Raw genomic sequence first — 18,401 nt, forward strand, 5'->3', positions numbered from 1 at the left:
GGATTCTGATGCTGCTGGTGGAAGCAATAAACTTTGAGGACCACTGATTTACAGGAAGTTATTATGGGGTGGGAGTGGTGAAGGGGATGCATTGTGTAGAATAGAGTAACAGGCAAGAAGACATGAGAGTGCAGGATATTTGTAAAAGAGTAGTTCAAATGCTGACCATGGCAGTGAGGGAATTTGGACCAGATAGGGAAAAGGATGGACTCAGGAGGGACCTGATAAAAAAGGTAGAGGAGAGTAGGGATCTTCACAAGGACATAGCACTTATCCCAGCTTGTAATTCTACATGGTTTTTTTGTTGGTTTACTTGTATATTGTTTCCTCTCCTGACTAGATTCTAAGAGGACAGGCACTATGTTGTTTTGTTTATGACTCTCCAACACTCAACATGTAGTATGTGTTCAATACAGCTTTGTTGATTGTATGAGGGAAAAAAATTGCATGCTTTCACCTCTGACTCTTCTTTAAGCTCTCCTCATTCCTTGAGATTCAGACCAAGTCTAAACCCTAACACTTTCTCTGGTGATTAATACCTCTAAACTCCTGTATTTGTTTAAGTCTTACAATATAATTGACTTTTTTGATGTACAGTTGTATGAATTTTAACACATGTATAGATTAGTAAAATCACCACCGCAATTAGGAATTAGAGCAGTTACTTTCTTGCTATCCCCACCCTCTTTGAACCACTTATCTGTTCTCAATTCCTATTGTTACATCTTTGCTAAAAAGAAATGCATATATATGTATATATTCTTTGATTTACATAGTGATATCTACATATAAATGGAATATATTTATGTATATAAATGGAATAATAAAGTATGCAATACTTCAGGATTAACCTTTTTCACTCAGCATAATTCTCTGGAGATTCATCTAAGTTGTTGTATGTGTCAATAGTTTACTATTTTTTATTGCTGAGTAGTATTCCATGGTATGAATGTACCACATTTTGTACAACTTTTCAATGTTAAAGGGAATTTAGATTTTATCCAGTTATTAGCTCTTATTAATAAAATTACAATGACTATCTGTATAGAGGCATTGATTGATTGATTGAAGCAGAGTCTCGCTCTGTCACTTAGGCTGGAGTTTAGTGGCACAATCTTGGCTAACTGCAATCTCTGCCCCCCAGGTTCAAGTGACTCTCATACATCAGCCTCTTGAGTAGCTGGGATTACAGGTGCCCACCACCACACTAAGCTAATTTTTGTATTTTTAGCAGAGATAGGTTTTGCCATGTTGGCCAGGCTGGTCTCAAACTCCTGACCTCAAGTGATCCACCCGCCCTGGCCTCCCAGTGTGCTGGGATTACAGGTGCTGTGCAGAAGCTTTTGTGTGAACATCGTTCACATTTCTCTATGGTAGATACCTAGAACTAGGATTTCTGGATCATATAGTAAGGGGATATTTAACTTTATAAGGAACTGCCAAACTTTTTTCCAGAGTGTCTGAACCATTTTACATTCCCATAAGCAAAGTGTGAGTGATTCAGTTGTTCCACATCCTTGCGAGTATTTGGTGTTATCACTGATTTTTAAGGCCATTGTGACAGGTATGTAATGATATCTCATTGTAATTTTGATTTCCTTTTTCTAAATGGCTAATAATGTTTAACATCTATCATATGTTTATCTGTCATTCTTATATCTTGTGTTGTGAAATGTCAGTTCAATTTTTTTGCCTATTTTTAATTGGGTTGTTTTTATTTTGTTAAAATTTAAGAGTTCTTTATGTATTTTAGATACAAGAGTGAAGCCTTGACTACTACGGTCAGTCCAGGGCTCTGTGAGGAAATTTTATTTAGGCTGATACTTGAATGTAGCATAGAAATCAGCCATATTAAGAAAGTTACAGGACAGCTTCAACTGCAAGTGTAAATACCTTGAGACAGGAATGATCTCAGTGTATTTAACGAATAATAAGAAGACAGTGTGGCTGTAGCATACTGAGAAAGATGAAGAATAATAAGAAATGAGTTTGTAGATATAAAGAAGGATAAGTAAGATCATGTAGAGTGTCGCAAGCCATGGTAGGGAATTTTTATTTAGTTTTACAGTGAGGAGCTGTTGCAGAGATGTGGCATGGTTTACTTTGTATTTCAAAAGGTTACATTTGTTGTTATGTAAAGCATATGTTATGAGAGGAACAAGACAGGTGACTATTGTAGTTTTATCAGGTGGCAGAAGATAATGGCACAGACTACGGTGGTAGCAGTGGAGATGGGTAGAAGTGGATAATATGAGATATAGTTTTCAGGTAGATCCCTCAGAATTTTGATGATGGATATGAGATATGAGGGAGTGATAATAATCAAAGATAACTCTTGAGTTTTTGGCTTAAATAACTGGTGGCACTATCTATTGAGATAAGGAAAACTGAAGAGGAGAAGGTTTGGGGGAAAAGTCAAATATTTATTTTTAATATATTGAGTCTGAGATAAAAATTAGACAAATGGAGGTGCCAAGAAGGCAGTTGAATAAGCCTTGAACTCAATGGAGAGGTTGGGGAGAAGTTCATGCAAACAGAACAACATTACAAAAGATACAGAGCTGTGAAAGTATGAGGTATGTCCAGAGGTGTGCAAGTAGTTAGGTTTGACCAGTATATGTTTTGCAGAACTAGAAAGAGTAAGAGATATGACTGAAAAGGCAGGCCAGGGCTGAGTTAGAGAGGGCTTAGCTGATGGGGAAATTTTTGAAATTTATTATTTGAATATTAGGGAGCCATTACAGGCCTTTGATAAAAGGTATGACATGAACAAAGAAAGATTTTGGAAAGATTAATATGGCATAGCCAAAACAATGTTAAAAAAGAAGAAAAACGTTGGAGAACTCATACTTACTGGTTTCTAAACTTACTACAAAGCATAGAATTCAAGATTGTGTGGCATTGGCATAAGGATAGACAGATCAATAGAATAGAATTGAAGATCCAGAAATAAACCCTCTCATTTTTGGTCAATTGATTTTCAACAAAAGTGCCAAGACCTTTCAATGGAAAAAAATAGTCTTTTCAGTAAGTTGTGCTGAGGCAATTGGATATCCACATACAAAACTATGAAATTGGACCTCTAACTCACAACATACAGAAAAATCAACTCAAAATGGATCAAAGACCTAAATATGAAAGCAAAGCTATAAAACTTAGAAGAAAACAAAGGAGCAAACCTCTATAACCTTGGATTAGGCAATGGTTTCTTATATACAACACTAAAAGCACAAGTCAACAAATAAATTGAAATACCTTAAAATTTAAAATATGCTTTAAAGGACACCATAAAAAAGTGAAAAGACAATCCACAGGATATGAAACAATTTGAAAATCATATATCTGATAAGGGACTTGTATCCAGAATCCATAAACAACTATTGCTTGATGTCATTGTTATTTGACAATGCTATTATCAAAAAACCCATAACCCAATTTAAAATGGGCAAAGGATTTGAATAGACATTGCTCCCCAGAAGATGTTAAAATGGATATTAATCACAAGAGAAGATGCTCAACATGGTTAGCCATCAGAGAAATGGAAATCAAAACTGTAGTGAGATAACACTTTTCACATGCTAGGATAACTAAAATAAAAGATTTTTAAAAGCAGACAATAATTAGTTTTCATGCAGATGTTGAGAAATTGGAACCCTAATATGTTGCTGGTGAGAATACAAAATGGTGCAGGTGCTTTGGAAAGCAGTTTGGCAATTCTTTAAGTGGTTAAACGTAGCATTACCATATAACTCAGGAATAAATGAAAACATATATCCACATAAAAACTTGTACACAAATGCTGATAGCAGCACTATTCATAATAACTAAAAAGTGGAAATGACCCAAATCTTCATCAACTGAAGAATGAATGAATAAAATGTGGTGTATCTATTCAATGGAATATTATTTGGCAATAAACACAGTTAAGTATTGATATGTGCTACAACGTGGGTGGACAATGAAAATATATTAAATAAGAAAAATTCAGTCACAAAATAAAATGTGTGATATAATTCAATATCTATGGAATGCCCCTAATGGACAAGTCTATAGAGACAGAAAGTAGAATATTGATTACCTTGGGTGGGGTGGGGCAGGGGTAGATGGGTGGATTAGGGGATGAGGGCAGTACAGGAGTTTTTTTGGTGGTAATGAAATGTAAAATGAATCGTAGTGGTTACGAAGTTCTGGTAATATACTAAAAACGTTGAATTGAACATTTTAAAAGGGTGAATTGTATGGTACGCAAATTACATCTCAATAAAGTTGTTAGAAAAGATTAATATAGCATTATTTGGAAGAGGAATTGGAGAGGACAAGGCTGGAGGCAGAGAAACATGTTAGGAGGCTTTGTAATGGTTGAGTTAAGAAAACAAGGGTCTAAACTAGGGCAAGAGTAATGATAATTGAAAGGAGAAGAGGATGGTTCTAAAATATAGTGTAGAGGTAGAATCAATAAGACCTGCCATTTGGTTAGATGTTGAATTACGAAAGTGAAGAAGTAAAGATTAAAGTTTTGAGTCTGAATAAGTAAAAGAGTGATAATGTTACTTCTAGACAGACACTGAGAGCACAGATTGGGAAACAGGGTGGTTTTTCAAAGGAGGGAGGTGAGTTCATACAATCTGTTTTCCTGGTGCTGTCAGGACAATCTTTAAAAGATATTCAGCATCTAATTGAATATTTGGAGTTGCAGCTTAGTAACAAGGGGAGTCTGGCTGGAACTAAGTATTTAAGAGTCATCGATGCACAGATCATAGTTGACATCATAAAGGTGACTAAAGTTTCCAAGGAGAGAGTATGGAAAGAGAGAAGAGAACTGAGACAGAACTTTGTGCAAACAACTGCATTTAGGATATAGCAGCTAGAAAAAATAAACCAAAGCAGAGCACCCCACCCCACCCCCGCCCCGCAAAGAAAAAGATGATAGTAAAAGCAGAGAAAAAAAGTAGCAGGGCTGCCTTACTAGAGGATTGGACCTGGGCCTTTGAGAATAGGGAAAGTAGAAAAGAAAGGTTGAGGGTGTCCCAGGAGGGAGAAGAGCAAGGCCACAAAAATAAAACGATGGAGGAATGATGAAGAAAGACCTTAAAGAAGATGGGATTCACCCACCACTGCCTCTTGGGGAGACCCGGAAATTGAGAGAAATTTCTGACCCGGTGCAACTGGAGGTTCCTTGTTACACTTCTAGGTGAGGTGCTCACTTATCAGTGGAACATCCCAGAGAGATCTGGCCCTGGGCCCAATGACTCTGCTTGTGTTTCCTGGATCTATTATTCTGCAGTGGATCCCATCAAGGTAAATACAAAATTGGCTACCTGGAGGTGAGTCAAACTCCCTGGCAAAAAGAAGCTATTAACCAGGTGTAGTAAGAACTTACTCCTGAGATTCTAGAGCCTAGAATTTGGGGAACATTCCTCAAAAGCTGGACTTATTTTAATAGACAGGAGGAGGGATGAAGGGAATGGGTAGCACCAGATATTTGTCATGAAGATTTTCTTCCTTATCTTTTCATTTTGGATCCTATAAAGCAACATGTTCTCATTATAAAAAAAACAAACACACAAACGAACAAAAAACACAAAAGAAACCTGGGATTGGTTGTACAGAGATTGAGGTTCTAGTCCCAAATTTGGTTATAGCATGCTTTTAGAGTGACCTTAAATAAGTCATTCTGCCTCTGTTTTCTCATCTGGAAAATAGATTTATCGATCTAGCCATCCATCTGCAGCCAGCCATTAGTAATCATTTACTGAATGCCTAGCACATTTTAGGCATTTTTCTTGGTGCTTTGGATGATATAAATTTAAGATACATTTCCCACCTTCAAAGAGTATGATCTAGTTGAGCAGGAGGGAACCTGGAGAAGGCATCACAATGGGAGGTGCATGTACTCTCAGCCTTAAAAGCTGAGTGACATTATGCCATCAGATAAGGGATATGATGATGGGGAGGGCATTGCAGGCAGAGGAAACAGCACAAAAAAAAACACTAGGTTGTAAAAATGCTTGGTAGGCTAAGAGGTCAATAAATAGTTTAGCCTAGATAAAGCATAGGTCAGATAGTGCATCTTAACTAAGTCCCAAGATAATTGTTAGAATGAATTCAAATAACATAGTGGGGTACTTATAAATGTAAGATATCATGAGGAAATGCTGAGAGGCACAGTGGGCTTGTATGAGAAGCTGGCTCCCTGCAGAGTACTGCTACCCAGAAACAACTCCATCTCTTTCTCTCTCTCCCACTTCCTCCCTTCCTCAGGACATGTATAGTGGCCTGGTGGGGCCCTTGGCTATCTGCCGAAAGGGCATCCTGGAGCCCCATGGAGGACGGAGTGACATGGACCGGGAATTTGCGTTGTTGTTTTTGATTTTTGATGAAAATAAGTCTTGGTATTTGGAGGAAAATGTGGCAACCCATGGGTCCCAGGATCCAGGCAGTATTAACCTACAGGATGAAACTTTCTTGGAGAGCAATAAAATGCATGGTCAGTAATAAAAAACCTACTGTTCTTCCAAAGCAGTCCCTACTGGTAACATAGGGATATTTAATAGGCCTATTGCTACCTAAGGGAACATAATCCCAGAGAGGACATGAACATGGGAAGGTGAAATGGGGATGAGTTAGAAGCATTTCCTATTATTGTACATTTACATATACAAAGGCAGATATGTGGTCCAGGTTAGATTGGGTGCCCAGAAAGCAGGAAGTTGACTCTGTAAAGTTGCCATGATGATACCAGCAAATTTTAACATATTAGAGAAGGCAAAACGGTCATGTATGACCTTCAATATACTTGTCAAGCTGACTGCTTAGTGCCCCTGTATTTTAAAACCTTGAGTTTAGTCTCCCAATATCATTTATTTACCACTCTAAATTTGGGATCTGTTATTTCAATGGATTCCAATACAGCCAGATGAAAGCTTGTATTTTAGTCTCTTTTTAAAAGAGTTTCAATTTATAGATGGAAGAATTGAAGAGAGCTTCAATGAGAAGCATACTGGATTTATGTCAGATACAAGGAAGAACATTTTGGTACTTGAATGGATTTTGGAGAGTAATTGTGCATCAAAGCCTTCCTTTGCTTGAGAGATCTGTGTAGCTTTTCAAAAACAAGAGAAAGAGGGGAGGGCGTAAGTGCAGTAGAATGAAGTGATCTTCACTATTCCTTCTAGCCCAAGATTTCTTTGATCTGAGGATGAGGAGTATCTTTGATAGTGATTCTGATGGAACTAAAAAGTAGTATATTATTATCCCACAGATTTTAGCTATTTCTCCTTGATGGAGTGATGAATGATTCACATTAGAACAGATGACTCACAGACTTCACAAGGCAGAAATTTTAGCACCTGTCAAAACAGAGAAATGGCCCAGGACAAAAAGGGAAAGAGGACACAGTTAGGTCCTGTTAATGCAGGGGTTTGGCTAATGCTTACTTTCTTCTGTTTGTTTATGTGTCTATCCACACTCTTCAGGTATAAATCTACCTACCTATCCATCTAGCAGGTGTTTGTTAAGCAGTTTCTGAGTGCTAGCCCTGGAGATATTTGCATCTGAGGGGTAAATAAATAACATCCCTCTCTTCCTTTTCAGGTTCCTGAACCAACTGAGAAAGAGAGATGCTTAAGATCAAATGTGAACCTTATTACTAAGAAGGCTAATTGAAAAATTGATTTCAGTTCTACAACTAAATGGGCTCACTAACACTTCTCTGGCAACAGATAGACATTTCCACCTTGTCATTGACATAGATGGGCAGCAATACTCTCCTCTTTGGCAGAGGGAGAATCACACCCCACAGTGAAATGATGAATTGGCTATTGCCCATTTCTGTGGCCTGATTGATGAGGGAGAGAAAAGATCAATAAGAGGCTGAGTTGATCATGTTTCGTTTCCTCTCTGAAATCCACAGTTTGGTAGAGGTAGACATAGAGACAGATTATAAATGATTGCTTCCTCTCTTGGGTAATAAAGTGGAAATTATCTTCCCTCTGTAAGAACATGAGAAGTGGGGGGAAATTGTCCAGGGAAAAGTTCTGGAAGTGTGAGTTATTATAACAATGAGTAGTTTGATGTCCTTGGAGCATAGGTTGTGGCCTGGGAAGAGACCCATGCATTAATATCATTATTAATTCTATGCATTAATGTTATTAATTCCATGAATGTGGCAGGTCTTTTTTTTAACATTTATTGTAGGCTCAGCTGTCTACTGGGTGTTCTGAAAAAATACAAGGAAGCTATAGTAATGCAGTGCATACATACATTCTTTCCTGCATATTAGGAACCTATAGTCTAATTGGGGATGTAAGCTTTCATGCATGAAAAGACAGGTAAATGTAGAAGACAATTTCTTATGAGTTTCAATGAGTCATGCAGACAGTACTGGAGGAATTCACAGGTGGAAGGGGATGCAGGGGATGAGAGGTATGGAGAGGAACTAGGAGATCAGGAAAGTCTTTCTGGGGGAGTGAAGATTTGACTGGGCTTTAAAAAATGGATAAAAGAAGGCAGGATTTCTAGTAGTGAATCTTAGAAACACAAGAACACAAAGAACATGCATGGACCATTTGAGGGATGGTGAAGAAATCACCCCAACTGGAATAAGTGTGTTGGGTAGTGGGAGATGAGTCTAGGAAGGTGGTTTGGAGTTATATTTTGAAGGATCTTGTTGGGTGAGGTAAGGATCCATGGACTTGCTCTTTAGAGCAGGAGAGCGTAATTAAAATATTTTAAGCAGCAGAATGATGTCATCAGATTCAGTCACTTACAGAGATAATTTTGATAATATCAATGTAAGAAGATACCTTGAAGAGGGACAGATGGAATAAAGATGAGACAAATTAGGAGCTCATTGCTATCTTCGGTAAAAAAGATTAGGCCTAGGACAGTGGCAATGGTAAGTCCAAAGGAGAGATGTAAGAAGCTTTTTCTTTTCTTTTCTTTTTTTTGACAGCAATCAATGGGAAACTCTATGCCAACCTTAGGGGTCTTACCATGTACCAAGGAGAACGAGTGGCCTGGTACATGCTGGCTATGGGCCAAGATGTGGATCTACACACCATCCACTTTCATGCAGAGAGCTTCCTCTATCGGGTGAGCTGGAAAGTGGGCTGAGTCCCTCAAGGATGATTAGAACAGTGATTTAACAGCAATTGAGAGAAAAGGTAACAGTGTGGAACAGGTAACAATTAGTTAAAAGAGCAGAGGTCTAGTACATGGAGCACTGAGCTGGAAATTCTAGTCTGGCTGTATATCCTAGGGTCAATAACTTCCTGCTAGGCCCTAGCTTTCCCTTCTGATGTGGAAAAGAAAAATGGCCGTTTATCAGTAAGGAGACAGAAGGAATCAATATCAAGTCTCAGTCAAGGACTTGAGACTCAATGAGCAGTGATTTTTAAGAACAAGGAATTTCAGAGTGGCATCTCAGAATTGCTGAAAGTCCTTAATCTGTTACAAGAAAAGCTTCAACTTAGGGGATACATGGAACAATATGTAGATTTTTAAAACAGTTTAGTCTTAGGTAAAGGAGGAAGAGTTGGGGGCATTGATACAGACTTCAAGATTTAGAAGTGCTGAAAAAGACAATGGCAAAGATAACTTTATTTGAATCAATTTCTAAAGGAAATATATGCCTCACTCAATAGGGGTCAAAGCTTAAGCCAAATTCCCCATATTTTAGCCTGCTGAAAATTATAAAGATATTTGTTTGAACCCTCTAAAGTAACCTAGAAATTCTTTTACTTTGGGACACTTTAAGAGGAGAAAGTCACCTCTGTTGATTTAGTTTCTATGGGTGGGTTCATTGGAGATATGAATAAAGTGGGCTTTTTTTTTTTGAGATGGAGTCTCACTCTGTCATCCAGGTTGGAGTGCAGTGGTGTGATCTCAGCTCACTGCAAGCTACGCCTCCTGGGTTCACACCATTCTCCTGCCTCAGCCTCCCGAGTAGCTGGTACTACAAGTACCTGCCACCATGCCCGGCTATTTTTTTTTTTTTTTTTTTTTAGTAGAGACGGGGTTTCACCATGTTAGCCAGGATGGTCTTGATAAAGTGGACTTTTAAAGCCACTTACTGGTCTCGGAACCTTGGAGTCTCAGCTCCCTAATGTGGACATCAAAATTTTTTAGTTCCTGAAAGCTCTAAGATGATTTTTATACCTTTCACTTCCTCTCCCTCATTCCCAATCTCTCTTGCAGAATGGCGAGAACTACCGGGCAGATGTGGTGGATCTGTTCCCAGGGACTTTTGAGGTTGTGGAGATGGTGGCCAGCAACCCTGGGACATGGCTGATGCACTGCCATGTGACTGACCATGTCCATGCTGGCATGGAGACCCTCTTCACTGTTTTTTCTCGAACAGGTAAGTCCTAACTTCCCCAAAACGATCATCTTCTAACACTTTATCTAGCCTATAGGAACCAGATAATACCAAAAAGCCTCTTGATTGTCTCCTTCTGATCCCACAATAAGCAGGTCTTAAGAAAGAGCATAGCCTCCCTCTAGGTATTGCCCCAACCAGTATTTCTAATCCTCCATTGCACCTGTCTCTCCATTGCCCCAACTGATATTTCTCATCCCCTGACACCTGTCCCTCTCCAAATTACTTCAAAACCTGTTGAGCTCACATGAGTTGACCCAGCCTGAAACTGGTTTGGCTCTATGCATTGAAGCCTAGTGCAAGCCTGCTTCTTTTGAAATAAATTTAACTTATATACAAATGTATTACTTGACTTCATTAGAGTAACTGATTATTTCAAGGAATATTGCTAATTAGTCTTTTTAAAAGAGAATAAAAATAATTCTAATAGTCACCCATTAAATTGATTTGTTCTGTGGGGTTGTGAAAGGCAATTCTTTCCTTTTTTTTTTTTTTTTTTCTTAGAGTCAGGGTCTTGATCTGTAACCCAGGCTGGAGTGCAGTGGTGTAATCATGGCTCATTGGAGCCTCAGATTCTTAGACTCAAGCAATCCTCCCACATCAGCCTCCTAAGTAGCTGGGACTGCAGGAATGTGCCACCACCTAAGGCTATTTTTTATACTTTTTGTAGAGAAGGGGGTCTACCTATGTTGCACAGGCTGGTTCTAAACTCTTGGCCTCCTTCGCAGCAATCCTTCCGCCCTGGTCTCCCAAAGTGCTGGGATTGCAGGCATAAAGCACTGAACCTGGCCTAGTTTTTATTTTTCAGGCAGGGTTTTACCTAGTCTGGTTTCAAATTTCTGGGCTCAAACCATCCTTCCACATCAGCCTCCCAAGTCACTGGGATTACAGGAATGAGCCACCACATCTAGCAAGACAGTTCTTTTTGGTTTTTGAATATCTTCATCTAAGGCTAGAAGGAGATATTGACCTTCAATTACAGCTTATCTGAGTTACTACCAAGGGTGGAAAAAACTTTTTCGTTATATTTTATATGGAGAGGGAGCAGCTGGGACAATTTCTTTGCCAGCCACTCTTTGTTCTTCACCAAAAAATGTAGATGGGTAGGCTGTGTGGCTTTTGTGTCTTTGGGTAATTAAAGGGTCAAATGTCTTACTTCTTAAGGTTCTTGACCTGAGTCCAGTCCCCAACACTATTTGCCTTCCAAGAAGCCCTGTAGAGCCTTTTGGGACCCATACAAATCAAGGTGTTTTTTTTTTTTCTATGCTTTTAAAGAATATATAGTCACCATTTAAGCAAAAATGGTATTCTGGGGTTGTCAGTCATTGGAATTCTATCAACAGGAATAGTGAATGAGAAAATGTCTTTGAATATTCAAATAGACTTAGCAAATGTGGGTAGAGAATACAACTCTTCTGTTTACCCTCAGGGAGGGAGATGAATGACTGTACATTATGACTTCCTATATAATTTAAAAGATTTATTCTCTATCAACTAATACTGCTAGAATGCAGCTTCCACTTAACTACTCAGGAGCTATTCCCTAGCACCCAGATTTACAGAAACTTCTTTGTTGTGTTGTAAGTACATAGAACAAAAGTCAAGTGATCAACTGATACATCATCAGGGTGATATAGATCCAAGACAACAGGTTTTCTCTGTATGTAGTAATGGGTTATCCCAAATATGAACCATCCAATATATGAGACCATTTCAATACATATTGCCAGGGTACTTCCATGAGGAAGGATAGCTCATATCTCTCTGTGACAATGAGCCAGCCCATAAATCTTTTCTATTTGCCTTTTTGTTTTTTTATAACCCGCTATGGCCTAATTTCATATTGTTTCAACTCCATGTGTGTTAACAGGCCAACAGGAAGGAAGAGTTAAAAAGACAGAGGGAAAAGACTAATTTTTGGAACAAGGTTTCTGATAAGGCAGCAGGGAATGAGAATCAGAGCTAACAGGAAAGATTAGCGCAAGAGTGGAGGGAAGTCATCTTTCTACTGTAAGAAGAAAGAAGACAGAAAATATAAGGATCGATGTGTAGGTTTGACCAGGGGGTTTGACAGACTGACAGAGAATTTCAGCCCATGGTCTTTCTCTTCTCTCTGATGGAGCAAATAGAGTCATCTGCTGAGAATGAAAGGCAGGTGATAGGGTACAGGGCTTGAGAAAAGTGGACAAAAGTTTGAAATAGCCACTCTGGGGGATGGGAAATAAATAATTATCGCCAGCCAGCATTAAGGGCTTAGTTGAAATTGGACACAAAGAATATTAATCTTTACAATTTTGTGATTTTCTCTAACAGCATTAAGCATACCAGACAAAATACAGGGAAATTACAGTTACTGGAGTTTTGGTAGATTATTGCAACACTCTTGGTAGTAGTTGAAGTGATAGACCTTGGAGTCTCACTTGGTCAGGAATGGAAGAAAACACAGGATGAAGCTACTAGGTAGAGGAAAAAAATTGAAGGTTTTGAAAGCTAGAGGTCTCATAGTGGGGAGGATAACAGGTTTTTTAAATAAAGTATATTAGGGCACTGAAAGGATGGGAGGTTGTTGTTAGATTTTAGATTTCTGAGATGTAACAATTCTTGATAACAAGGTTAATGTGACCATGGGAGTGGTTGGTAGAATTGGAGTAGACATCAAAGTTATTGGAGTTAAAAAGGCCAGAAACTGTGAGGCTTGAGTATTTGATGGGTCAGCACCCATGGTTGGAATTGAGGGAGAGGAAGACTGAGCCAGGTACTAAAGACTTCCATAAATGAAGATAACTGCTAGCTAACAATAACAAGAAATGATTGTAGTTCTAGCCAAATAATATGAGCCTCAAAAGAGATATATTTTTACAAAAAGAGGAGGAACAATGATCTCAAAGAAGTATTGAGAGGATGTAAATGAAGTATGGTCCTCAGAGAAGAACTCAGCTTTATTAAATCAAGGAGAGGAAGAAGTGTTCTGAGAAGATGTTGAATGTGTAGAGAAGTATATTTGACAAGGAGCAGGGATTTCCTGAAGGAAGTGTGGCAAACGGTTGGAAATAGAGCAATAATGGGGATAGAGGAAGTGCCAAGAAATATGTAAATAATAGCAGAGGGGTGATTTACATTTTGGACTCCAAGCCTGTTCTCTTGCCCATATTTCATGTCACTGTTCAAAATCAAATCAACATACCAATATTGACTTTGACTATAAAGTAGTAAATTCTACCTTTATTTTGCTTACTTTATCACAGAGAAATTTCTGCAACCAATGTTGACCTTTCATAGAGGGCCTATGGATTGGTAGGAAGAACAACAAGGCTAACCTCTTGTCTTTTTTCCCCCCAACCAGAACACTTAAGCACTATCACCATCGTCACCAAAGAGACTGAAAAAGGTACGTAAAATGATGCACAGACTGGGTAGTTATACGTAGTGTGTCTGTGTGTGAGGTTGGGTGAGGTACCGTTAGGGGATGGGACTTATGTGACTGAAAGTTAGAACACATCAGCAGAAAGTATCTTGAGACTTCTGCAAGACTTCAGAAGCCAAAGAACCAAGGCTTAGCTTCCCTCAGCAAGTTTATTCTCTCTGGCTTCCACCCCAAACCTCCTGAGTTGGGGAAAACAGCCTCCTCCGCATTTAAAGGCTGCTGTCTTAGCCTCTCATCTAATGTGTGAGGGGGGAAGAAAATTCTAGATACTAGTCAAAAACCAAATACTGCAGGTTCTCACTTCTAAGTGGGAGTTAAGCTATGAGTATGCAAAGGTATACAGAATGGCATAATAGACATTGGAGACTCAGAAGCAAGGAGAGTAGAAGGGCAGTGAGGAATAAAAAACTACCTATTAAGTATAATGTACATTACTTGGGTGATGGGTGCCCTAAAATCCCAGATTTACCACTATACAATTCATCCATGTAACCAAAAACCACCTGTACTCCTGAAGCTGTTGAAATTATATATATATATATATATATATATATATATATATATATATATATATATATATATAAAATCTAGGTCCTGCTGGGTTGGACATGGAAAAGTTATAGCACAAATATGAATTCCCACTAGGGACAGTGTGAGACTAGTTCAAACACCATATGTTCTTCAACAGCTATTTTTATTGTTGCCTCTTTCCCTTTCATCTATGGAATACCAAGGAGTTAAACCTTTGGAAACAGCCATTTCTGACCTTGAATACTGTAGAGATTATTTTTCTGTGCAGCCCAGGTCCAAATAGTGTTGTTATTCTCCACCTCATTTGTCTCTGGACTGGTAAAGATCCAGAAAGTTATGAGCACTAAAAGGAACATTAGAGATAATTAGTAGTTTAGTCTGAGGTTTTATAGCTGTTTGGAGAAGTCTTAATGATCTGCCTAAGTATCTCATGAACTGTTAACCAGGGGACCAGGATATGTCCTGGAGGGGATGAAGAAAGGTAAGGTGTGATTGTGTGGGTGGGCTTTCAGGCCATGTCTCTTTCAACCTGAGCAACTAAATTATTTTATATATATATATAATTTTTAAAAATATTTAAATATTTTATATATTTTAAATATTATATATATTTTATATATTTTAAATATTATATATATTTTAAATATTTAAATTTTTTTTTTTTTTTTGAAGCGGAGTCTCGCTCTGTCGCCCAGGCTGGAGTGCAGTGGCACGATCTCGGCTCACTGCAAGCTCCGCCTCCCGGGTTCACGCCATTCTCCTGCCTCAGCCTCTCCGAGTAGCTGGGACTACAGGCGCCCGCCACCAGGCCCAGCTAATTTTTTGTATTTTTAGTAGAGACGGGGTTTCACCGTGGTCTCGATCTCCTGACCTCGTGATACGCCCGCCTCGGCCTCCCAAAGTGCTGGGATTACAAGCGTGAGCCACCGCGCCCGGCTTAAATATTTTATATATTTTAAATATTATATATATTTTTAAATATTTAAATATTTTATATATTTTAAATATATATGTTTAAATATTTTATATATTTTAAATATATATGTTTAAATATTTTATATATTTTAAATATTATATATATTTAAATATTTTATATATTTTAAATATTATATATATTTAAATATTTTATATATTTTAAATATTATATATGTGTTTGTGTTCACACATACTTTGTGTGTATATTTGTATATATGCATACATATTTTGTGTACATATATACATTCCTTATAAGCTCTCATTTGTTAAAAAGTTTCCACAATGGGGAAAAAAGCCTTTGAAACTGTTGTTCTAATAAAACCCAATAATTTTCTACATGAGAAGCTGAGAAATTGAAAGTGATTTGTTCAATGTCACAAAAGGAGTATGTGGTAGAATGTAAACTCAGAACCAGAAAGTTTTGAGCTTCTATTTGAACTCATTATATTCTGTCTTCTCTCAGTTGTGTTAGAACATTAATTCAACCAGTTATACAATCATCAAACAAGTGTCAGGTGCCAGTGATATCAAAATAAGTAAGACATAGTCGCTATTTTTCAGCGTCTAAAAATGGAATGAGGTACAGAAATAATAATGCTGGATGCTGTGTGCTGTACAAAAAGAGTAAACAATAATAACAGTTAACATTTATTGGGTACTTCCTGTGTGCTAGGTGCTATACTAGATATTTTATAAGTATTAATTCACTTAAATTTTACAATATGCCTCTGTGTTAGGTATGGTTGTTATTCTGATTTTATAAAAGAGGGAACTGAGGTTTAGATGGGAAGTGAGGGATTTGGTCACTTGGCCCAACGTCACACAATAAGTAAATTATGGGGGTACAAGGTACAGGTGCTTGGAAAACATAGAGGAAAGAACAATTAATTGTCTAATGAAATCAAAGAAAACCTTGCAGAGACATGTAACATTTAAGGTAGGGCTAGAAAGATAAGGAGTAAAGTGTGTTCAGACAAAGGGATTAGCATGAGCAAAGTCTTAGAAGCCTGAAAGGGGATCACTTTTTATGAGGAGGAAAGAATAAGTTGCTATGGCTGAAAAGTAGTAGATAGGACTAGAAGGATAGATTAAAGCCTGGTAGTGAGAGTTGGAATGTCTGGTTTAAAAGTCTGAGCTTTTCTCTGTAGGCTAATTGGGAATCATCAAAAGTGTGTATGCCATGAACTAACAATCAGATATTTCACTTGGAAAGGTCTATGTGACATCAGTGTTAACATCACCCAAAGAGGTAAGACTGGACAGCCTAGTAGCAGGTTCTTGTCATGGTTTAATTGTCAAAATTGCTATTGATAAGCTGCATGATTGAGTAAAATTTCTTTCTGAAGTTTCCCTTATTGCCTCCAATTCTACCCCCTGAAACCATACGGAACAAGTCAAATTCATCCTTTTTTATATCACAGTCCTTTAGATATTTGAGAAAATGTATCAAGGGCCTTCCCAATATGAGTCTTAGCTCTTTCCATGAGTGGACTGGGGGCTTGGTGATTCTCAAGGACCCTTATAGCTGTTACATCATGTTTCCTTGATTCTCTAACCTCTAAATCTGTCTTCATCAGCTGGTTTTGTGAAGGATAAGGACAGGTCTCCTGTCCTATTTGGATTGACTTGTTTTTTTCAGGTGATGACTATAGATACCTTTTAGAGTACTCCCCATCCCAGGATGCCCGTTTTTTTTTTCTCCATTTCAGCAGTGCCCCCCAGAGACATTGAAGAGGGCAATGTGAAGATGCTGGGCATGCAGATCCCCATAAAGAATGTTGAGATGCTGGCCTCTGTTTTGGTTGCCATTAGTTTCACCCTTCTGCTTGTTGTTCTGGCTCTTGGTGGTGTGGTTTGGTACCAACATCGACAGAGAAAGCTACGACGCAATAGGAGGTCCATCCTGGATGACAGCTTCAAGCTTCTGTCTTTCAAACAGTAACATCTGGAGCCTGGGGATATCCTCAGGAAGCACATCTGTAATGCACTCCCAGCAGGCCATGGACTAGTCACTAACCCCACACTCAAAGGGGCATGGGTGGTGGAGAAGCAGAAGGGGGAATCAAGCTTATCTGGATATTTCTTTCTTTATTTATTTTACATGGAAATAATATGATTTCACTTTTTCTTTAGTTTCTTTGCTCTACGTGGGCACCTGGCGCTAAGGGAGTACCTTAGTATCCCACATCACAAATTTCAACAGCTACATTATGTTGTCTTCTGACACTTGGAAGGTCTTGAAATTTCTAGAAATGTATCCTTCTCACAAAGTAGAGACCAAGAGAAAAACTCATTGATTGGGTTTCTACTTCTTTCAAGGACTCAGGAAATTTCACTTTGAACTGAGGCCAAGTGAGCTGTTAAGATAATCCACATTTAAACTAAAGGCTAAGAATATAGGCTTGATGGGAAATTGAAGGTAGGCTGAGGACTGGAAATCCAAATTGAATGTTGATTCTCCTTGGCAGTGAACTACTTTGGAGAAGTGGTGAATGGGTTGTTGCTGCCATGAGCATGTACAACCTCTGGATCCAGAAGTGCCTCAGGAAAGCCATTTCTCCAAGTTCCTAAACAGTGGCACTGAAAGGAATGTTGAGTTACCTCTTCGTGTTTTAGACAGCAAACCCTATCCATTAAAGTACTTGTTAGAACACTGAAAGACTGAATTTGGTGATTTTTGACGGTCTCTGTGGCTTCTGTCACTGTGATTGAAACAGAAAACACTTAGTGGTGAGTGAGTAGAGTATGTATTTGTCTAGCCTTTGTAGAACCTACAAGTTTTTGTTTTAGAGATGAGGAAGCTGTTCCAGAGGAAGCATCAAAGAGTGCTGGATACCACCCTACAAAAGGAGCTGTCGCATAAATGACAAAAATGTTCTGAGTGCCAAGAAAATTTGCCAGAGGGAGATAGAAGTCTGAGATGAGACTCAAACCTTTCCAGTGGGCCAGGGGAAGTAGGACCATATCTTATGGGTCCTTTTTGGCAGTGGTGGTGTGAAAGGTCTAGTTGCAACTTTGGGGGCTTCCTTATAGGATGGAGTCATTCTTTCCGGTATTTTACAGCAATATTCCTTTGTTACATGCAAATTTGAG

At 38.4% G+C, this 18,401-nt stretch overlaps 1 protein-coding gene across 11 annotated transcripts in view; it reads left to right on the top strand.

Moving 5' to 3' along the window:
• The window catches only part of HEPH (hephaestin), a 103,967-nt gene extending 86,000 nt beyond the window's left edge, over positions 1-17,967 (top strand). For 8 of the 11 annotated variants that reach the window (XM_030807176.1, XM_030807177.1, XM_030807181.1 and 5 more), the window contains 6 exons: positions 5,192-5,298; positions 6,262-6,487; positions 8,954-9,093; positions 10,198-10,360; positions 13,722-13,766; positions 17,018-17,967. In XM_030807176.1, the coding sequence (XP_030663036.1) occupies positions 5,192-5,298; positions 6,262-6,487; positions 8,954-9,093; positions 10,198-10,360; positions 13,722-13,766; positions 17,018-17,250 (914 nt within the window). In that variant the 3' untranslated portion in view covers positions 17,251-17,967. The remainder of the gene's footprint in view (positions 1-5,191; positions 5,299-6,261; positions 6,488-8,953; positions 9,094-10,197; positions 10,361-13,721; positions 13,767-17,017) is intronic. The other 3 variants (XM_030807182.1, XM_030807186.1, XM_030807179.1) reach the window with 2 other exon arrangements.
• Positions 17,968-18,401: the final 434 nt, after the last annotated feature.

This window comes from Nomascus leucogenys, chromosome X (assembly GCF_006542625.1).
Source record: "Nomascus leucogenys isolate Asia chromosome X, Asia_NLE_v1, whole genome shotgun sequence".
In the NCBI taxonomy this organism is placed as follows: domain Eukaryota; kingdom Metazoa; phylum Chordata; class Mammalia; order Primates; family Hylobatidae; genus Nomascus; species Nomascus leucogenys.